We start from the raw sequence: 18,776 nt of genomic DNA, 5'->3' as shown, positions 1-18,776 counted from the left end.
AATGCACTGTTTAATTTCATGATTGGTGCAATAACTATTTCGATTAAATATCCAAATAATATGGTTTTTAACTCCAGACTAGTGTATAACATACTGAAAAGAAGACTTCGACAACGTTTTACAGTACACTATTAAAAGATTTTTTATTAAAAAAGTTTTTTACTCGCTCAGTATCCAAATAATAAATTCAACGCGTTTTGCCCCTGGACAATCAAATTTTGCCCCCTTCTGAAAAATCCGGAAATGACGGCCCTGATTTTATTCAAAAAGTGATTTAAAATAATTAAAAAATTATTTAACTTTGTGTTGAAATGGTGTATTAATTAAAATTAAAATGCTTTCTGTAAAAGCGTCATAAATTATATAAAATTCAATCAATTCTAAAATTAAAAAAAAAATCTGATTAAGATACAACATTCCAATCTCTTAAATAGTAAGAAGTCGATAATTATTTTACTTGAAGTGTGCATCTAAGTGATTGATACATTTATTTTTAATATATTTTAAAAGAAAATAAGGTATTTCCCTCGAAATCTTCACCTTCTACGTGTCAACCGTCAAATCAGAATATAATATGACAGCCGCGAAAATTAAAAAAAAAAAAAAAAACAGAACCCGCAACATCAAAACTTTTGATGTTCAAAACCTCCAGAAAGTAGCGTAAAAACCGAAAGTGCACCTGTTTTTTCTCTTTTATTCGATTATGAGTCTTCTCCAGCTAGGCCTCTGCAGAATTATAAAAAAAATAATTAAACATAAGGATGGCACCCGCAGAAAAGTGAGTATCGGCTACCTCCGCCTCAGCCCGTGACATATGAAGGCACCCTAACGAAAGCCTTAACGATAAAAATAGTGGTAGAAATGAATCAGCGCCTCCGGCTCTGATCCGTGGCGACCCCGCAACATCCCCGAAACATCACTATCCCTAGCGCCCCCTTTTAGCCAGTTCTTCCCGCCTCTTCTAACGGACCTCGTGGCTGAGAGAACTAGTGACACTTCCCCGCAGCAGAACCGATTCAACTTTCGGCGAGTAAGGTCGCTATTAGTCGGCGCGTAGGCTGCACGCTAAACCCGGCAATCCCCCATCTCGTCCGAAAGTCAAAATGAGTCCTTTTTTCCCCGCAACCGACGTAATTTCCGATTTATTTCCGGAAGCGCTACAGTGATCCGGTAATCGCGCGACTTGTAGAATATCCCCGTCGGATTATTACAGAGGTACGGTGCGAGCTGTTCATTTTTTTCGCGTCCGATTGTTTCGAACGAATAATCGGTGTCGTTGACTTCCCGCGTTAGACGTAAATGAATTTCAGCGAGTTACCGTCACTATTTATCGAAATGCCGCGATGTTTTTATAGTTTATAGAAAAGCAACTATGAAAATTACTTCGAATAAGGCGTTAATGTACAACGACATTACGTAACTAATCATTCCAATCGGGATTTTGTAAGTTCATAGACCCAGTGATACGGGTTACGAGTGTTTATCCAACTGTAATTGACAGCCCTCATCGTCACTCGCGTTGTTTTCGCGAGTGATTCAACCTAGATTTTATCGGGAGCAAATATGTTCGGCGTCGCTTCCGCCCTGATTTTAGGCCTAATTCTGTGTTTGTGTCCGATTTTGAACCAACCGGCATCGGCGGAGACCTTTACCATCGGATATTTGACCGGTTCCCAAAGAAGACCTCACGAGCACGGATATTCCCGACCCGGGTTGACCATTAGCGGGGCTATTTCGCTGGCCATCGACGAAATTAACAGGGAACACTCTTTGCTCGGTGGTCACTCTTTGAATTTCACGGTGGCCGAGACCTACGGCGAAGAAGGTGAGAGTATTCTGAAGACCGCGATGTTGTGGACCCGGAACGTGTCGGCTTACATTGGACCCCAAGAAACGTGCGTCCACGAAGGCCGGATGGCCGCCGCTTTCAATCTGCCCATGATCTCATACGTAAGTTGCCTCTTTGATTTGATTGATGGTTGCGTTGGCACTCTTAATTTCCGCGGCCGTTAGCGCCCGCTGCTGCCAAGCTGCTATTTCCCACTATTATTCATTTTGACGCGCGCGCCGTGTCAAAATTAGTTTGCGTCTATTGATGTGAACGAGGGCCGACGCGCTCACAGTCGATAGATTTCTTCAATAATGTTCAAAATAAAATAATGATAAGTATGACACTTCCTATTGTTTTATTGGCTAATGTTCTTACCGAACCTTTTTTCTACAATGTTACTCTGGCCTAGCTTCTCCGACTTAGACTCGCAACTGAAGTTCGTAGTATATTATTGTCCTTGGTAGTAGTATATTATTGTCCTTAGTAGTAGTATATTATTGTCCTTGGTAGTAGTATATTATTGTCCTTGGTAGTAGTATATTATTGTCCTTAGTAGTAGTATATTATTGTCCTTGGTAGTAGTATATTATTGTCCTTAGTAGTAGTATATTATTGTCCTTAGTAGTAGTATATTATTGTCCTTGGTAGTAGTATATTATTGTCCTTGGTAGTAGTATATTATTGTCCTTAGTAGTAGTATATTATTGTCCTTGGTAGTAGTATATTATTGTCCTTAGTAGTAGTATATTATTGTCCTTGGTAGTAGTATATTATTGTCCTTGGTAGTAGTATATTATTGTCCTTAGTAGTAGTATATTATTGTCCTTGGTAGTAGTATATTATTGTCCTTAGTAGTAGTATATTATTGTCCTTGGTAGTAGTATAAGTCTATTATATTGTCCCATAAGTTTGTCACTTTGGGGAATATTTTACTGAGAGCTAGTAACATAGTGACGTCATCATCAAAAGAAAATCTCCACCCAGCGAGGCGCTGTCAAAGGCTATACGTGTGACGCGTTAGCAAGCGGACGCAAAACGGCGACGAAGCCCGTAATGCAGTCTGTCTTGTGAATAGCTCTCAGTAAAACGTTTGCATGTGAAGAGTAGGAAGTGTCACGGTTATGTAACAATATTATACACTTATGTTAATAGTATATATTTCGTCTTTTCCAAGGCACCACCTTAGGCCTAAGTCATCAAGCGACTTTAAAAGCCATTATTTCAGGTGGCCGGGTTACAATGCGTAGCAGGCTGGTGGCAAGCCCTTCATGCCACGCGAGCCAACAGCTCCCTACACTAACTAGGGGGCTCTGTTAAGAACTAAATCTTTATTTACCCAATAACTCGGAACATGACTGGTGATAACTTTTCGAATTGTCATACTTATTGCTACTATGTTATTAGCCTAATGGTACAACTACTATTTTAAAAATAAAACACTAAAGATTAATTTGTTGTATTTTTTTTATATAATTATTAGATTCTTCGTCTTATGGCTAAGATCAAAGTGTAGTATCATCTCTCATCAACAAAATAAATGACTTTTTATAAAATATTTTTGCTATTTAATATTAAGCTTCTTTGTCGTAGTGCTAAGATCGTGAAAGTGTAGTACCTTTTCGCAAGGTGGCTATTACACCATTTAACTTAGTCACTTTAAAATAAACGCAAGCTTCTGAACGATTATATAAGTTTTTCTCTAAATATCGTTTATCAAGTAGCAAGTACATATTGGAAAGTCATTCGTATTAAATCTTTGAAGTCATTGCGTGATATCATACCTGTAGCTTTGATAGTTAATTTGACGCTGACGTTTGCGCTTATGAAATTTCGTCCGTTTGCTGAAACTGTCTGTTTGTTTGTTGCCGGGAAGGTTAAAATGAAAATTATATTTTTCGAGCGATTTTATGCAGGGTGAATTTTAATATATCCTTACGTCACCAGAAAGCGAAAACCACGCAACGTTTTGAGGGCATTTTGAACAAAATTATTTTTATCGTGAGTATTCGTTATAAAGACTGCGGTTTTTAACACTCGTAGTTCGGCTGCCCCATGGCAAAACCTTTTAACCAACAAATTTTTGAAAAATTAGATTTTTACGCATAAGTATTACTAAGGCATGTACAAAAGTACTGTAAAAGTTTCAGGTAAAAGTCATAAATATTTACCTATTTATTTGGGTTTTGGATATTCTAATTTTCGCATTTAAAACCACGTTAAAATCTTATAACATAGGTTTTGATAAAGTCAAATATCTCAAAATTACGATCGTGTTGCTTAAAAGGTTTTGCCATGGGACAGCCGAGTTGTAGTCATCAAACCATTTAAAAACACTTTTTTAAAGCAAAAAATCACATAACTAATTTTACTTCGGTTTTTCTTTGAGGTGACTTGTAAATTTATCACAATTAACGGTTTTAGGTATTTAATTAACTGATTTAGCGCTAAAAATTAATTGATTTAACGAAATCAATTATTTGAGTTAACGTAATCGATTACCTGAGTTAACGTAATCGATTACCTGAGTTAACGTAATCGATTATTTTAGTTAACGTAATCGATTAACTAATTAAACATAATCGATTACCTGAGTTAACGTAATCGATTATTTGAGTTAACGTAATCGATTAACTAATTAAACGTAATCGATTAATTGATTTAACGAAATCGATTATTTGAGTTAACGTAATCGATTAACCGATTTAACGTGATCGATTAACCGATTTAACGTAATTGATTAACTGATTTAACGAAATCGATTATTTGAGTTAACGTAATCGATTAACCGATTTAACGTGATCGATTAGCCGATTTAACGTAATCAGATTAACAGATTTAACGTAATCGATTAACTGATTTAACGTAATTGATTAACTGACTTAACGTAATCAGATTAACTGATTTAACGTAATCAGATGTAATGGTGGCAGTAAGATTGCATATAACAGTGCCATATAATGGATAGCTCAATTTAATTCATGTGATTAAATAACATGCGAAATTTCTCTAACGAAAATGGTTGATCAAATTTTATTGTAAAATTTTACCTAAAATTGGGTATATCATTCATGGGATCAAGTCATTTTCGCAGGGTTTGTTGACCTAGCAGTCTCGGTAGGTGTAAAATTTGTAGACGGTAATATTTGAAGTGGTCGACGGTGGTTCTGAGCTGCTTTAGTGTTAATTTGTTCAAAATTTGAGCCCTCTGCGTCGAAAGGAAGGGTCTTTTCCGCTTCCAATTCTCGCCATAGCTCTTTCTCTGTCGGCGCGTCGAAGGGATTAAACGCAGCTTCCAAACCGATGTCAAAATTGCTCCTTCGAAAATGCCCTCTTTGACCGTCGCTATCCACAGAGGTTTTAACGAGCAGAAGCAAAAATATGTTGGAGTTCCTTTTCCGACTTAGAAGGTAGAAAATTCTCGAGGATAATGATTGGGGTGCTCAAATGGTCGATTTGAAACATAATTACGATCCGTAAACAATGGTGATCTTTAAAATAGGAAATTTGGGAACCGCTGTTTCAATTAGTGTTCGGAATTGTTTATTCATTATCCACAAAATTTCCGATTTATTTAACAAACGTTGGTAAAAAGAATATAATTTTAACTTATTTAATTATGTTTTTTTACGCACCAAGCATTTATTTGAATTAAAATGGTATTTATTTAAATAATTGTTGGTTTTGTTTAAATAATGGGCTTATCCACTTTCGATTATTTAAACATTTCACAATTATTATTCAAATATTGGTTAAATATCGCCGAACTTATTTTATCCATGGATAAAAATTAATCGACCGCCGACCTCTAGTTTCAATTGATCACTACTTGTAAATTTAAAGGTCAAATACTGGGGTTTGTTAAATAATATACTAAATAATAAATAAATAAATAAGCTATAAAATTTGAAAATAATAAATAAATAAATAGGCTAGGAATACCCAAGGCCCACCTTAGGCCCAAGTCAACTATAGTGACTTTTAATGCCTTTAAATCAGTTGATCGGGTAACAAGGCGTATAGGATGACGGTTGCATGCCTCGCGAGCCAAATAATACTATAAGTGCTTTAATTTAACGCATTCCCTTTCGAGCTGTTTGTCAAGGTTAAATGCACTACTAGCATTACAATCATTTGATTAGAAACGAATATACGGAATTGTTTCACTGATAACATCACCTGGTTACTTTTTCGCTAGTTGTAAAAAAGGTAATCGACTGATAATAATAGTTTTTGTAGTGTTTTGTGGAATTAAGGTTAGGTTACGGTATATTAAATTAGGTTACTTTAATATATGACAAGTAGTCTTTTTATAGAGCAGGGATATTTTTCATAAAATAAATGATTTTAACTCAAAATTATTTATTGCAATAATCTGCAACAAAAATAAAATAATAATAAGAATAAATTTTAAAATTTTTATGTTAAATGTGTAGGGACGAAAATAAATATGGATACCTTAGTGGGCAAAATTGGATCAAAGATTTTGAGTTAAAAATTAGAGGAGCAGTGGACTGTGATTTGAAAGGCGGAATGACGTCATTCTGTTGTTCACAGGAATATTTTTTAATACTTTAAATGAATTTGACATATTAATCAACAATAAAAATAATATATGTCCCTTTAAGGCTGCACATTTAACGAGCTCTAAACTGTTTTTTCAGTTCGAAGAACTGTTTTTTCAGTTCGAAGAACTGTTTTTGTTATAATTCTATTACAAATAATCTTGCGCTATAAAAAATACTCCTCATATATATGACTACCGTATATTCAGACCCGTTAAAACTAGTTGAGTTTAAGATACTTCGGCATACCACTGTACTCAACAACGGCTAAATTAAAATCCAGGGTAATTACATTCGAATACGACCAAATTGAACGTTCAATGGTTGTGGCTTTGGGACTTAAGCCCAAAGGTGGTTAAGTTGGTTCGATTCCAGCACGAGGGGATTTGATTTTTCACCGTCTGGTTGGGTACGCAAGCGCAGAAGTAGCCTTGATAGTAATCAATTATTCTAGGTTACTGTAATACTTTGGCCATGTTGATTTTGGACCATTGGGAATTTGAATCCATGACACCGTTTGGTCACACCAAAAATATAAAATACATATCTTAGGAGATCATTATATAATTAATTAATAATTGAAACACGTACCTGCGTGGTACTCAGCCTACTCAGGCTCGAGTTTTTAAATGTTTATGAGTTTTAATTTCAATCTAGTTTTCCTTTTGAAGATAACTATTTTCATTACCATTTTGGTTTAACTAGAGTTTATTATACTTTTTTACGGAAGACCTACGACTTATGATACCCAAATCAGACCTAACTAGGTTTCCTAAGTTGATTCGAATTTAGGTAATCAATAAAATATAGGCAAAATTTACTAAAACAACTACTTTCGGTTATTCATTCGTAACTCCTTAAGATGGAGTAATAATTTTTGGTACCAGGTTTAGCAGAAGCTTGGGCTAACTGGTGTTAGTTAAGGTGAAGTATACTATATTCGATTTGGACTATTCTAATTTAAACGCACTCTCGCCAGCTGAATTTTCTCACATAGGTAGCTTTTAGTTGTTTGATTAAAAAGAGATGGCACTGGAGTCTATCGCGACGCGTGCTACGAGCTGTTCCAATCTCACTTCAATCTTTATTGCGAAAGTCGAACCTTAGAGTACAAGTATATGTGGGAAGGAATGAACTATATGCCCCAAAGAGTTAGAAATCAGTCACTCCAGGGGGCTGAAAATCCTCTCTCCGCTACCTTTGGCTGTACGGCGTAGTTAGATAAACCTCCGCTACTCTCATTGCCGCTACTATCTAATGGAAAAAATTGAAAGAAAATAAGTAGTCCCGAACTCGACGCTAACACAAATTTTGAGCTTGCGAGGGTGCGTTTAAATCGTTAATAATTAAATCAATCACTGACACGATATTAAATCATTAATAAACACCCCTACTATTGTATCTATTATATTGGAAGCGTATTTTACAAATAACAGAAAATACCCTTCAGTTGCAACTGCACGTGATGTATCAATACTGGAAGGAAATTAAACCTTGATTTAAGTTCCATGTACGACACAGTTTAATTACAAACTGAAGAATAAAACATTATACCTTAAAATGAAACTTACATAAATTTTAAAATTATGTTCCATGGTGAATATAGATTTAAAATTAATAATAAGATACTGCTACCTAGGAGCAACAAACACAGCACTCCACTCTTAGAACTAACGAACGACTGAAGAAGAGCCTCGGCTCGAAACGTCTTGTATAAAATAAGTTTTATCTTCTAATACCATGCCGTTTTCTCTGAATTAAACATAATTTCTACTAATATTCACCATGGTAAATAATAAGTTTAATATATAATCTTAGAATGTTTGAATCTAGGAGCAACAAACACAACACCCCACACAAGGAGAACGCAACCCATCAAAAGTCGTGCATTTTCTTGTGTACAATATTCATTGGTTAGATGCTGTAGCGCCTGCTGCCGTCGGAAGGGAAAAATTATCTTTCTCCTTTCCGTAAAACGTGCAACGTAAAGGCTCGTCCAATGAAATTTTGTTGAAGATAAAAAAGCGTTATCGGCTTTTCTCGTTTAGTTTTTTTAATAGGTTAAAAAAATGTTTATTTTAAATAAGATATTTTTAATCACTAATCTTATCTTACTATTTTTTAACCTTATGTGTATATATATTCGCTTACAGCGTTTATTATTGCCGTCACTCCTAATATGTCGTTCATCTTGTAAAGTATTCATTCTTAATAAACGGTTGTCTTTTTAAATTACTACGTTATGATTTCTTACTAGTTTCATTAGTTAGTTAGTTAGACAATGGGACTGAACATGTCAATGAAGAGTTCCGTCAATGGACGTCTCAAGAAGGGTTACATCACCGCAAGTCCATGCCATACACGCCTGATCAGAACGGGGTCGCTGAACGAGAAAATCGTACGATTATGGAGTCTGTAAGGGCCATGTTGCATTTCAGATCGGACTTACCACCGAAACTCTGGGCTGAAGCGGTGAACACGGCCGTCTATATCCTGAACCGAACAGCACCTACATGCATTGCTGGGAAGACGCCGTTCGAATTGTGGACAGGGACGACAAACCCATCGATCCAGCATCTGCGTGTCTTTGGCACTGAGTGCTTTGTCCACATACCAAAAGAGAAGCGAAAGAAGCTGTCTCGGAAGGCGTATAAAGGTTTCCTGGTTGGCTATGAAGACAATGCAGACGGATATCGAGTTTATGTTCCAGAGCTGGACGATGTACTAAGATCTCGAGATGTGAAATTCAATCCCCAGACGTGCGTTCCTGATTCCTGGATTCCTGTCTCTGAGGAGTTGTCTAGCCAGGGCGAGAAATTGACCGACGATTTCGTTTGCGAAAACCGGCCTACCAGAGCCACCAACTCATCAAAAGACGGACCAACCAGAGCCACTAATGCACCATCGGGCATGCCAACCAGAGCTGTCGACTACTCAAACGAAGAGACAACCAAATCCGTCGAAGCGTCGGAAGACGTGGCTACCGGACACAATGAGGCAACAGTCTCTGACGAAATGTCAGACAACCGCTCTGAGAAGAGTGGTCCGGTACTCAGAGATCGCTCAACTCTCAAGAAAGTTCAGTCGTGTCATACCTGTCATCCAACAAATAAAGCCTTCCTGATCTGCGACACATTACCACAGACTGCCAGCGAAGCACGTTCCAGCAGCGAATCCATAGAATGGCAGAAGGCAATGTCAGATGAGCTCTCAGCAATGAAGAAACACGATGTCTACGAGATGGTCGATCCTCCGCTTGGTCTGAAAATTGATACGTTGAAAGACGGGTCTATATTTCTACACCAGAGCGCCTATGTCGAAAAAATCCTGGAGAGGTTTAACATGCAGAACTGCAAACCAGTAAAAACTCCCACCAGCAGTCCAGACACTACCGATCAGAGCAGAGTTTTTTGAGTCAACGACCGTATATGTCTCAGCCATCGGAAGTCTCAGATACGCAGCCACAGGAACACGACCTGATATAGAGTACGCTGTTAATCGAGCGTCACAAGCTATGGCCAACCCCACAGTCGCCGACTGGAACTGGGTGAAAAGGATCTTTCGATATCTTAGAGGGACCTCTACACTTGGTCTCCTATTCAAGGCAGGCGATTCTATGACAACAAATCCTTACAGCGACTCTGACTACGCCGGCTGTGAAAAAACGAGACGTTCAACATCTGGAATCGTATGCTTAATTGGTACCACTCCAGTCACATGGGCGAGTAGAAAGCAACAATCCACCGCCTTATCAACCACAGAGGCCGAGCTGGTTGCTGCCACTGAAGCAGTCAAGGACGTCGTCTGGATTGAACGAATCAAGTCTTTCCTGGGTCTCAACGTAGACGATGATGTACCCTTACTCCGAGTCGACAATGCAGGGACCATTAAACTCATCAGAAATCCTGAGTTTCATCGCCGAACGAAACTTATCAGTATTCGTCAGTACTACGTTCGTGAACTGGTCGAAGAGGGCGTCATCGATGTTATGTATATCCCGAGTGAAGAACAGCTGGCCGACATTTTCACTAAGCCACTACCTAAAGAAATCTTCACCCGCCACCGTCAGAATCTCAGTTTGCGGCAGTACGAGAAAGTCGTCAACGAGGGCGAGTGTTGAAGATAAAAAAGCGTTATCGGCTTTTCTCGTTTAGTTTTTTTAATAGGTTAAAAAAATGTTTATTGTAAATAAGATATTTTTAATCACTAATCTTACCTTACTATTTTTTAACCTTATGTGTATATATATTCGCTTACAGCGTTTATTATTGCCGTCACTCCTAATATGTCGTTCATCTTGTAAAGTATTCATTCTTAATAAACGTTTGTCTTTTTAAATTACTACGTTATGATTTCTTACTAGTTTCGTTAGTTAGTGTAGGGTAGCTCTGCTGATTAACATTGGATTTAAAACTCCAATAAATTTGTACACAACACTGCGATAGCGTGTTTAAAGGCTAGCTGCGTTCTCCTTGTGTGGGGTGCTGTGTTTGATGCTCCTGGCTGCTACTTATATGAAGTTTTAACATGGACACTGTATTTCTAATGTAAACCCCCATTTCAAACGGAACGTTTTGTCGACCACGTGACGAATTATATGGCCTTGACAGCCCGAAACTTTCAAAATTCTTGAACCTCCCACCCTTTACAGAGGGATGGTGGCGGCGGCAGGTGATTTTGTATGGTTTAATCCACGCAGTAGCAGTATCATTTAGTACTGATTTTAAATGAAACTTACATAATTTTAATTTTATATCTAACCAACACTTTAGGCTTGTACAGTAAAACTCGTACATTAGGTACGTTTCGCTACACGACTGATTTAATTAGGATTATTTCATAAGTTTAAAAAGGAACGGCCAAGCTTTTCCAAAAATGGCCTTATTTCCGTATCAAAAGATTAACAAGACGTTCAATATAGTAACACGTACCTTTTTTGTCTTGAAAAAATAGCTTTTGGCCCAAAAAGTTGAAACGAAAAATAACGCCAGGTGTTTGGGTTTGAATTGTCGCCGCCATCTTAGGGGCTGCCGCCAGCGCACCTAACCCCGTATGAGCGATTTGCGAACTATCCTAACTTTAAAATCGCGCAGCTTAGGCTTAAGTCTCTTATAACTGGAACGCGCCGCGCGTGCAAAACAAATTTTTTGCGTCTTCAGCAGCGCGCGCTTTTACGTTGTTTTTCTGTCTCACCGACTTCTCACCAGGTGTCGCGGCGGACGCGCGCTTTTCGATTTCCCGAAATTTCTTTATTTTATTAAAAATTAACCACTCAATTTTTTTTGATGCGGTTTTCGCCATAAAGTTTAGTTTTTAATGGGCTATAGGGCTATCTAACTGGTTAAAGCTTGACCGTTCCCCTTTAACGCTCGCCGGGACCCAATTAACGTTAAAAGAAAGAAATTCAACAATTTATTAATACAATATAAATTGAATATTCGCGGCGTGATCTGATTTGCGTGTGCCGCCTCATAATCTCATTCCCATAGAAACCTCCCCCTAATTGCATTTCAGGAATACGGGCAGTTGTAACTCAATCTCTTAAATGAACCACGCACTTTCAGAAGTCCCTATAACCAGTCTGGAAATAAGAAATTATGTTACGGTTCCGAATTATACCGCTATCCATAATTTATCGCTTTCGAAGTTATTCTCTGGTGCTAAAATTTTATATTCAGTAGACTAAGTTTCTCCGCGATCCCATAAATGTAAATGTGAAATTAATGAATTCTGAGTTGCTCTCGCTGGGTTCCGCGGAAACAATAATTGAATTTTGCGAGATCTCAGTTCGAAAACGTTATATATCGGAAGGTCCCAGAAGTTGAGATTCTTGGGTACATGAAAATTCGAGGGCCTTAATCAATTGCTTAATGGGTGATTCTTAGATACAAATACTATCTTCCAGAGATTTAAATGTAAATTCCTAGACTGTAATAAAGTTAGTAACTTCTTAGAAACTGCAAAATATATATTTCATTCAAGATATACAAATTTTACAATGCAAATAAGACATTTTCACAATATTTTGAATAATACTTTGAGTTGTAAAATGTGGTAATAGTCCTTTAAATAAAAGATAATTCATAGCCGTTTATAGAGTTTGTGCAGCTGCGACTGAGAATTTTCTATGCTTAGATCTGGCATTTTTTTTCGACAGGGGGGCAAGACAGTCAGAGAGTGGTTTATTTATGCGCCAATTATTTTAAAAAAATGTGACAATTAAATCTATTAAAAAAAATCGAAGGATCACATTTTAATTATCATAAAAGTTTAATAATTTTAATATTTTAAGAGAAATCTCCTACTGAAGCTACCGAATTTTACTAAAATAAATTAAAACGTAATATGCTAGCCCGAATTTAAAAAAAAATACGTTTATACGTACGTCGTTAGTGTTCGGAATTGTTTATTCATTATCCACAAATTTTCCGATTTATTTAAAAAACGTTGGTAAAAAGAATATCATTTTAACTTATTTAATTATGTTTTTTACGCAACCAAGCATTTATTTGAATAAAAGTGATATTTATTTAAATAATTGTTTGTTTTATTTAAATAGTAGGTTTATTCACTTTCGATTATTTAAACATTTTACAAGTTTTATTCAACTATAACCAACATATTGGTTATTTAAATAAATATTATTTAAATATAGTAGAGTTTATTTTATTCATGGATAAAAATTAATTGACTGCCGAACACTATTTATACTCCCTTTAAATAATGTGGAAATAAGAAAGATGTTATTAGTTTATATCACGAAATTGGTATTATGGAGTTACCACATTTGCGAACTGAGGATGGTCATGTCTGTAGCCTAACTTTTCTTAAGCGTTGTCTTCTGGCAACTACTTTTCTGACTCTTCAACGGCTAAAATGCCTCTTTCAAAGCGGACGACTTTCAGCTGCTCTATTATTTGGAACTCAGTCTCTCTTTCGTTGGAAAGCGATTATATCTGGCGAAGGACTGCAAAGTTTCAAGTTGCTCCGAATAAGTGGCGACCTCTGCCCGCGAAACCGGTAATCGCGTTTTAAATTTTATCCCATCACACTATTGTCTATATTTATAAGCTCTTATTTCGCATTCAGTTCGAATAAAAGGGTTAAGCGTCAGACGTTATGAACGTCTAGGCTTCCACGGTGCTTTCTAGCCGTAAAGTCAAGATAACTTGGCATTGTTGTCGACGCGCTCTGACGATACTACTACTTCTACGGGGCTTTACTGAACCTCTGTACTATATGGTGTTTGTAGAATTAAATCGTTTAAAGCGGAAGGCGTGACGGCAGAAAATTAAATTTAAAGCCACCGTATTTGCCCTCGCATATATAAATTTTTAATTTTCCAAATTGCGATCTAAATAAATTTAATAATAATAATTTTAATCATCTTTAGATATTGCGTTTTAATAGCGGTTCTGTGATTTGCTTAGGTTTTATTGAAATAACCAAAATATTAACTTCATTTTCATGTTGTTGATTTAAATTATGTGTATACAATATAATGCACAACTGAAAATATAGAAAATGGTTTTATAAAAAAATCAACAACTCCTTCGTCGTTGAGTTTGGAAATTTTCTCCCCACTGGTTAAGGGAGTTTTCTCTCTAGTGTTTCGGTTTCCCATTTCATAAAAACGTGTTGAGGTTAACGATAATAGTTAGTGTAGGCTAGGAGTAACAAACACAGCACCCCACACAAGGACGCAACCCGGCAAAAGCCGTGCATTTTCTTGTGTACATTTTTCATTGGTTAGACGGTTTAGCGCCTGCTGCCGTCGGAAGGGGAAAATTCGGAAATTGTCTTCCCTTTTTCGTAAAACGTTCAGCGAAAAGGCTCGTCCAATGAAATTTGTACACAACAGTGCGTTAGCGAGTTTAAAGACTAGCTGTGTTCTCCTTGTGTTTGTTCTAGGTGTAGGGAGCTGAAGCACGAACGGCTTGCCACCACCCGGCCACCTGAATTAATGGCTTTAAAAGTCGATCGATGACTTAGGCCATAAGTGTATAATATTGTTATAAGGGTGTGACACTTACATTGTTAGTATTCTTCACATGAAAAAGTTTTACTGAGAGCTATTCGCAAGACAGACTGCATTACGGGTTTCGTAGCCGTTTCGCGTCCGCTTGCTAACGCGTCACACGTAGCCTTTGATAGTGCCTCGCTAGGGGGAGATTTTCTTCTTGTGATGACGTCACTCCGTTAGTAGCTCTCAGTAAAATATTCCCCAAAGTGGCAAACTTATGGAACAATATTATAGACTTATCCTTAGGCCTAAGGTGGTGCCTTGGGTATTAGCCTAGCCTAGCCTAGCAAACCGTTCTATTTTGAAATAATCTAATGATTTTACTTATTGAAACATTATTTATATAAAAAACTATTATTGTCCGTAAATTGAAATATATAATATATAATAGATACATACCAATATACGTATATTGAGTTGGTTTAAAAAAAAACAATATTCAATTTGAAGCTTTTAAAATCTGATTTTAAGAACGTTTCTATGAGAAGGATGTTTATTCCAACTTTACTGAAGATGTCGCCACACAACACTAGAAGGGCCATGTGGTGATTCTCTTCTCAAGGTGTATGAAATATGGCTTCATTCAGTTGTACATTTCTGGCGCGTATCAACTTTATAAGACGCTAATGATTTTCAAATATTCATTCGGAAATTCACCGATTATATCCGTGTTTTCTGGCGTCAATAATAAAAAAGACTTTTTTAGTTACTCCACCATCGATTAAAATACCATAAAACTCTTCCTAATTTTAAAACTGTCATTTTTAATCTCGTAGAAATAAGGCAATTCAAATATTCCGTCTATCTAGAAAAAAAATCGGTGATTTTTTTAAGAGTGTTGCGTAAATAAACATATTTTATGAAAGTTTTTTTTCGAGATAAAGTTCCACAACCTCTCCTAGTGCTGCCAGAGCTGCAACGAAGACAGCGTTTCGTCACATTAGACTAGACGAGGTTAATGTTCCACTTCTGACCCTCCTTTTAATAAACAACGCCACTAAGCCTTGGCAGCATTCATTTGGCTTCGATTTAAGGGTTAAAGAGAGATTTATAGATAAACATTTTTTCGTGTCAAAGAGTTCCGGCGTTGATGTCGTAAAAAACAGTAAATTTCTACATCTCTCGATTCTCTCCTGTTTCTGCGGTAGCGCGAACTGCGGATGTTATCTGAGCGGGAGAGTTTACTGCTCCGGAAACTTTTCGAAGCGATTGGATTTTTGCGTCCTCCGTCGGCACGCTCCGCCAGTTTCCCATTTGTCCGCTAGATAGCGACACCGTACCCGCGTTGGCAGTAGCCATAAACAGTTTTCGTATTCCGAGTTGTTTCCTTTTTGCGTCTCCGAGATTTCCGCGCTCTCTGATCTTGTTAGTGCCAATTTTCCCCGAGCCTCTTTTCATTCCCTGATTTCGAGCGTTTCAATGGTACTCTATTTTGACTCTTCGCTTTATACTTAGTTCCGATTCCTTTCATCGATAATGATATATTTTGGGAACAGTTTATACGGTTGGTTTTCGAGGGTTATGGAAAATATTAGTTGTGGAGTGGTGTTGTGGCTTACAAATTGTTTGTGGTACCATAAGCCCATCATAAGGTCCCCATAAGCAAAGGTCTAGGCCAAATTTTTGACGATCACATACCCGTTATTAAGAGGTAGGTATTCTAAATCTGCACCTCCTAGTGGCTACGTCCTCAACTAGGCATTTCCCCAAATGAATTTCGCGCGTTGCATGATTCATGCGCACAAGCCATGCGCGAACGTTTTTAAACTTGGAACCACGCGGGAGAAATTTCCGCCGCCAGCTCTTAGCACCGTAACCAAGGCTTATTCACAATTTTATAACTTTCAAACTTAAAATTAACACTTATCGTTGCAAAATGATTAATCATAACTTATGAAACTTAGAAATAAGATAACTTGTTTTTGAAGGTATTTTTTTTCATAATTGAGATTTAGACCCGTTTTGTGTGCATTTATCAACCCGAGCGTGGCTGCTCTACCAAGTAAGAGTATATTTTAGATGTAGAAATTTTGAAAACGCTCTACTGCCCTGTGGCATGGGGACCTTATGATAGGCTTATGGTGGTACTGGTATCGTTCCTAGTAAAAAAAAATTAGTTCAGTTTATGCTTAAAAACAGGGTGCCTCGTTGAATTTACTTTTATATGCTGCTTGGTTTTGGGCTGGTTGCAGCCTACTTCCAGCCGCTAGTAGAACACACTGTGAAGCTCTCTGGCGCTCTTTTAACTAATCGTAGGAAAATGGGGGAAAACAGGCATATTTCTCAACTCACCCCCTACAACTCCTTCAAATTTTAGCAAAACCTTTTGAAACACCCTGTATAGTAATAACTTTGACAAACAATGGGTGACAATCGCCTTTGGTAATCTCATGGTCAATGTTTAAGTGGTTAGCAAACGGACGATACTCACAACCATTTTAAATTTTTAATAACCCCTTTGTTATTTTAAAAAGAGTACATTCTAAATCAAAAAGTAGTATTTTTAACGCGCTCCTCGATTATCGTCAGTTAGCCCTTGTTGTCGATAAACCTAGTAACCGAAATGTGAAATTACACGATCCAGCACTTGTATGGAACTCTATATTCCTTTTAAAAGGAAAACTGTTGGTGAATATCAAAACTTAGCTTCAATCGTATTCTGGGATTTTTAAGGAGCTCGTGTAAAGAATATAAAGCCCCAGGAATGGAAGGATTGGTATTATTGGCCGCGTGTTTTGGCTGCGCTAGAAACTTCCGGCAAAGCAAATCAGAGTAACCGGAAACGGTTAACGCAACCCGGTCTCTCTTTAAAAACGAGAGGCGCAAAAGTTCTACTAGACGGAGCTACACCTTCCATTACTGGGGCTTTATATTCTTTGGCTCGTGGGTCCCTTTAGACCATTTCGACATCGGGTGGTAGGAATTTTTTTCCTGGATTACATGTCACCAAGTTTTGCTTACCCATAGTAAGCGTAGCGTTTAATTGGCTGTGATCCGTCCACAGTCGCCCTCTGGTGGAAAGCGGATGAAATCCCTGTTTTGGCGACTTGTTTTCCTGATTCATTTATACCGACCAATAACTTGTGTAAACCGTCTGTACAGCCCCTGATAAGAGTGGGGTTTTATGATTCTTCCGGTTTTATTTGTTTTGGGGGACTACCGCTCCAATTGTGTCGTTGCTCGGATTAGAACCGGAATTGCTGATTCTAGCCGTTTTATTTGCGGACATTGAGGGAAAAGAACGGACTCTTAAAAAGGACAAAGTACTTCCTGGGTCTTTCGAACTGTTTCTGTTAGACATAAATTCCTTGTAAATTTACTGCGGGATTAAGTTAAATCAAATTCAAAATGAAAAAAAATATTTATTTCGTTAGGCTTACAACGAAGAGGCGATTTTAAAAATGCTTAAGTAAATTTGTAGTCGTATTTTTGGCGGTCAACTAGAGTCAAAATTATAAAAACTTGTCGAGGTTAACGGTAATAGTTAGTGTAGGGAGCTGTTGGCTCTATCTCGTGGTATGCAGGGCTTGCCACCACTCTCCTACGCATTGTAACCCGGCCACCTGAATTAATGGCTTCAAAAGTCGCTTGATGACTTAGGCCTAAGGTGGTGCCTTGGGTATTAGCCTAGCTGATTATTTATTTATTTATTGCACACGGAGTATCTTTTATATTATTATCTGGTCCGGTGTTTCAGAGAGCGCCCGAAATTTGAAGTTATAGTTACAAATTATAGAAAATAGCAACATTAATTAATTATCGTTGGTGCTTAAAATGATAAATAAACGAAATTTCTGCCCCCCCTATGTCTACGGCCCTATAGTTTAAACGTGCTGGTTTATTTAGGAACTTTCTTTAATTAATTCCTGATAAAGAAAAAATGGTTTTACATGATCTGACCAGTTTCGAAAGACTAATCAACTAATGTTGATAACATTGATAATATTTATTTATTAATTACAAGATTTAATTAAAAGATTTTGGGCATAATTATTTAAATAATTGAATTATAAAGGATGATAAAATTAGCGAATAAGTAGATAAGTCCCTTATGAAAAAGGGATAATAAAGCTAAACCCTAAACAAATTTGAAGAAATTTAAAAACTTACTAATAGCTCGTATCGATAGGTCTTCGAGCAAACAAAAAGACGCGAAACTCGGACCAAATAGATCTTCGAGTTTTTCACTCGAATATATATTAATTTGGTCCGATTTTCGTGTTTTATTATAAGGCCTAGTGTCTATAGAAGAAGGCGTTTTAAAAAAATGCAATAATTTACGCTTTTTTCGTGTGTATGCCTAAATAATTAAGTAACTCGGTCTTTTTGCTAAGACCAAAGTGTAGTATCTTGTACATAG

General features: G+C 37.1%; 1 protein-coding gene across 2 annotated transcripts in view; it reads left to right on the top strand.

Moving 5' to 3' along the window:
• Window positions 1–1,023: 1,023 nt before the first annotated feature.
• LOC149963061 (guanylate cyclase 32E) overlaps window positions 1,024–18,776 on the top strand; it is a 118,276-nt gene continuing 100,523 nt past the window's right edge. For both annotated transcript variants that reach the window (XM_090180361.1, XM_090180362.1), the window contains exon 1: window positions 1,024–1,950. In XM_090180361.1, the coding sequence (XP_090036487.1) occupies window positions 1,564–1,950 (387 nt within the window). In that variant the 5' untranslated portion in view covers window positions 1,024–1,563. The remainder of the gene's footprint in view (window positions 1,951–18,776) is intronic.

Source organism: Leiobunum rupestre, chromosome 1 (assembly GCF_980474605.1).
Source record: "Leiobunum rupestre chromosome 1, qqLeiRupe1.1.hap1, whole genome shotgun sequence".
NCBI classification, from domain to species: Eukaryota; Metazoa; Arthropoda; class Arachnida; order Opiliones; family Sclerosomatidae; genus Leiobunum; species Leiobunum rupestre.
This window is presented reverse-complemented; position numbering and strand designations above follow the sequence as displayed.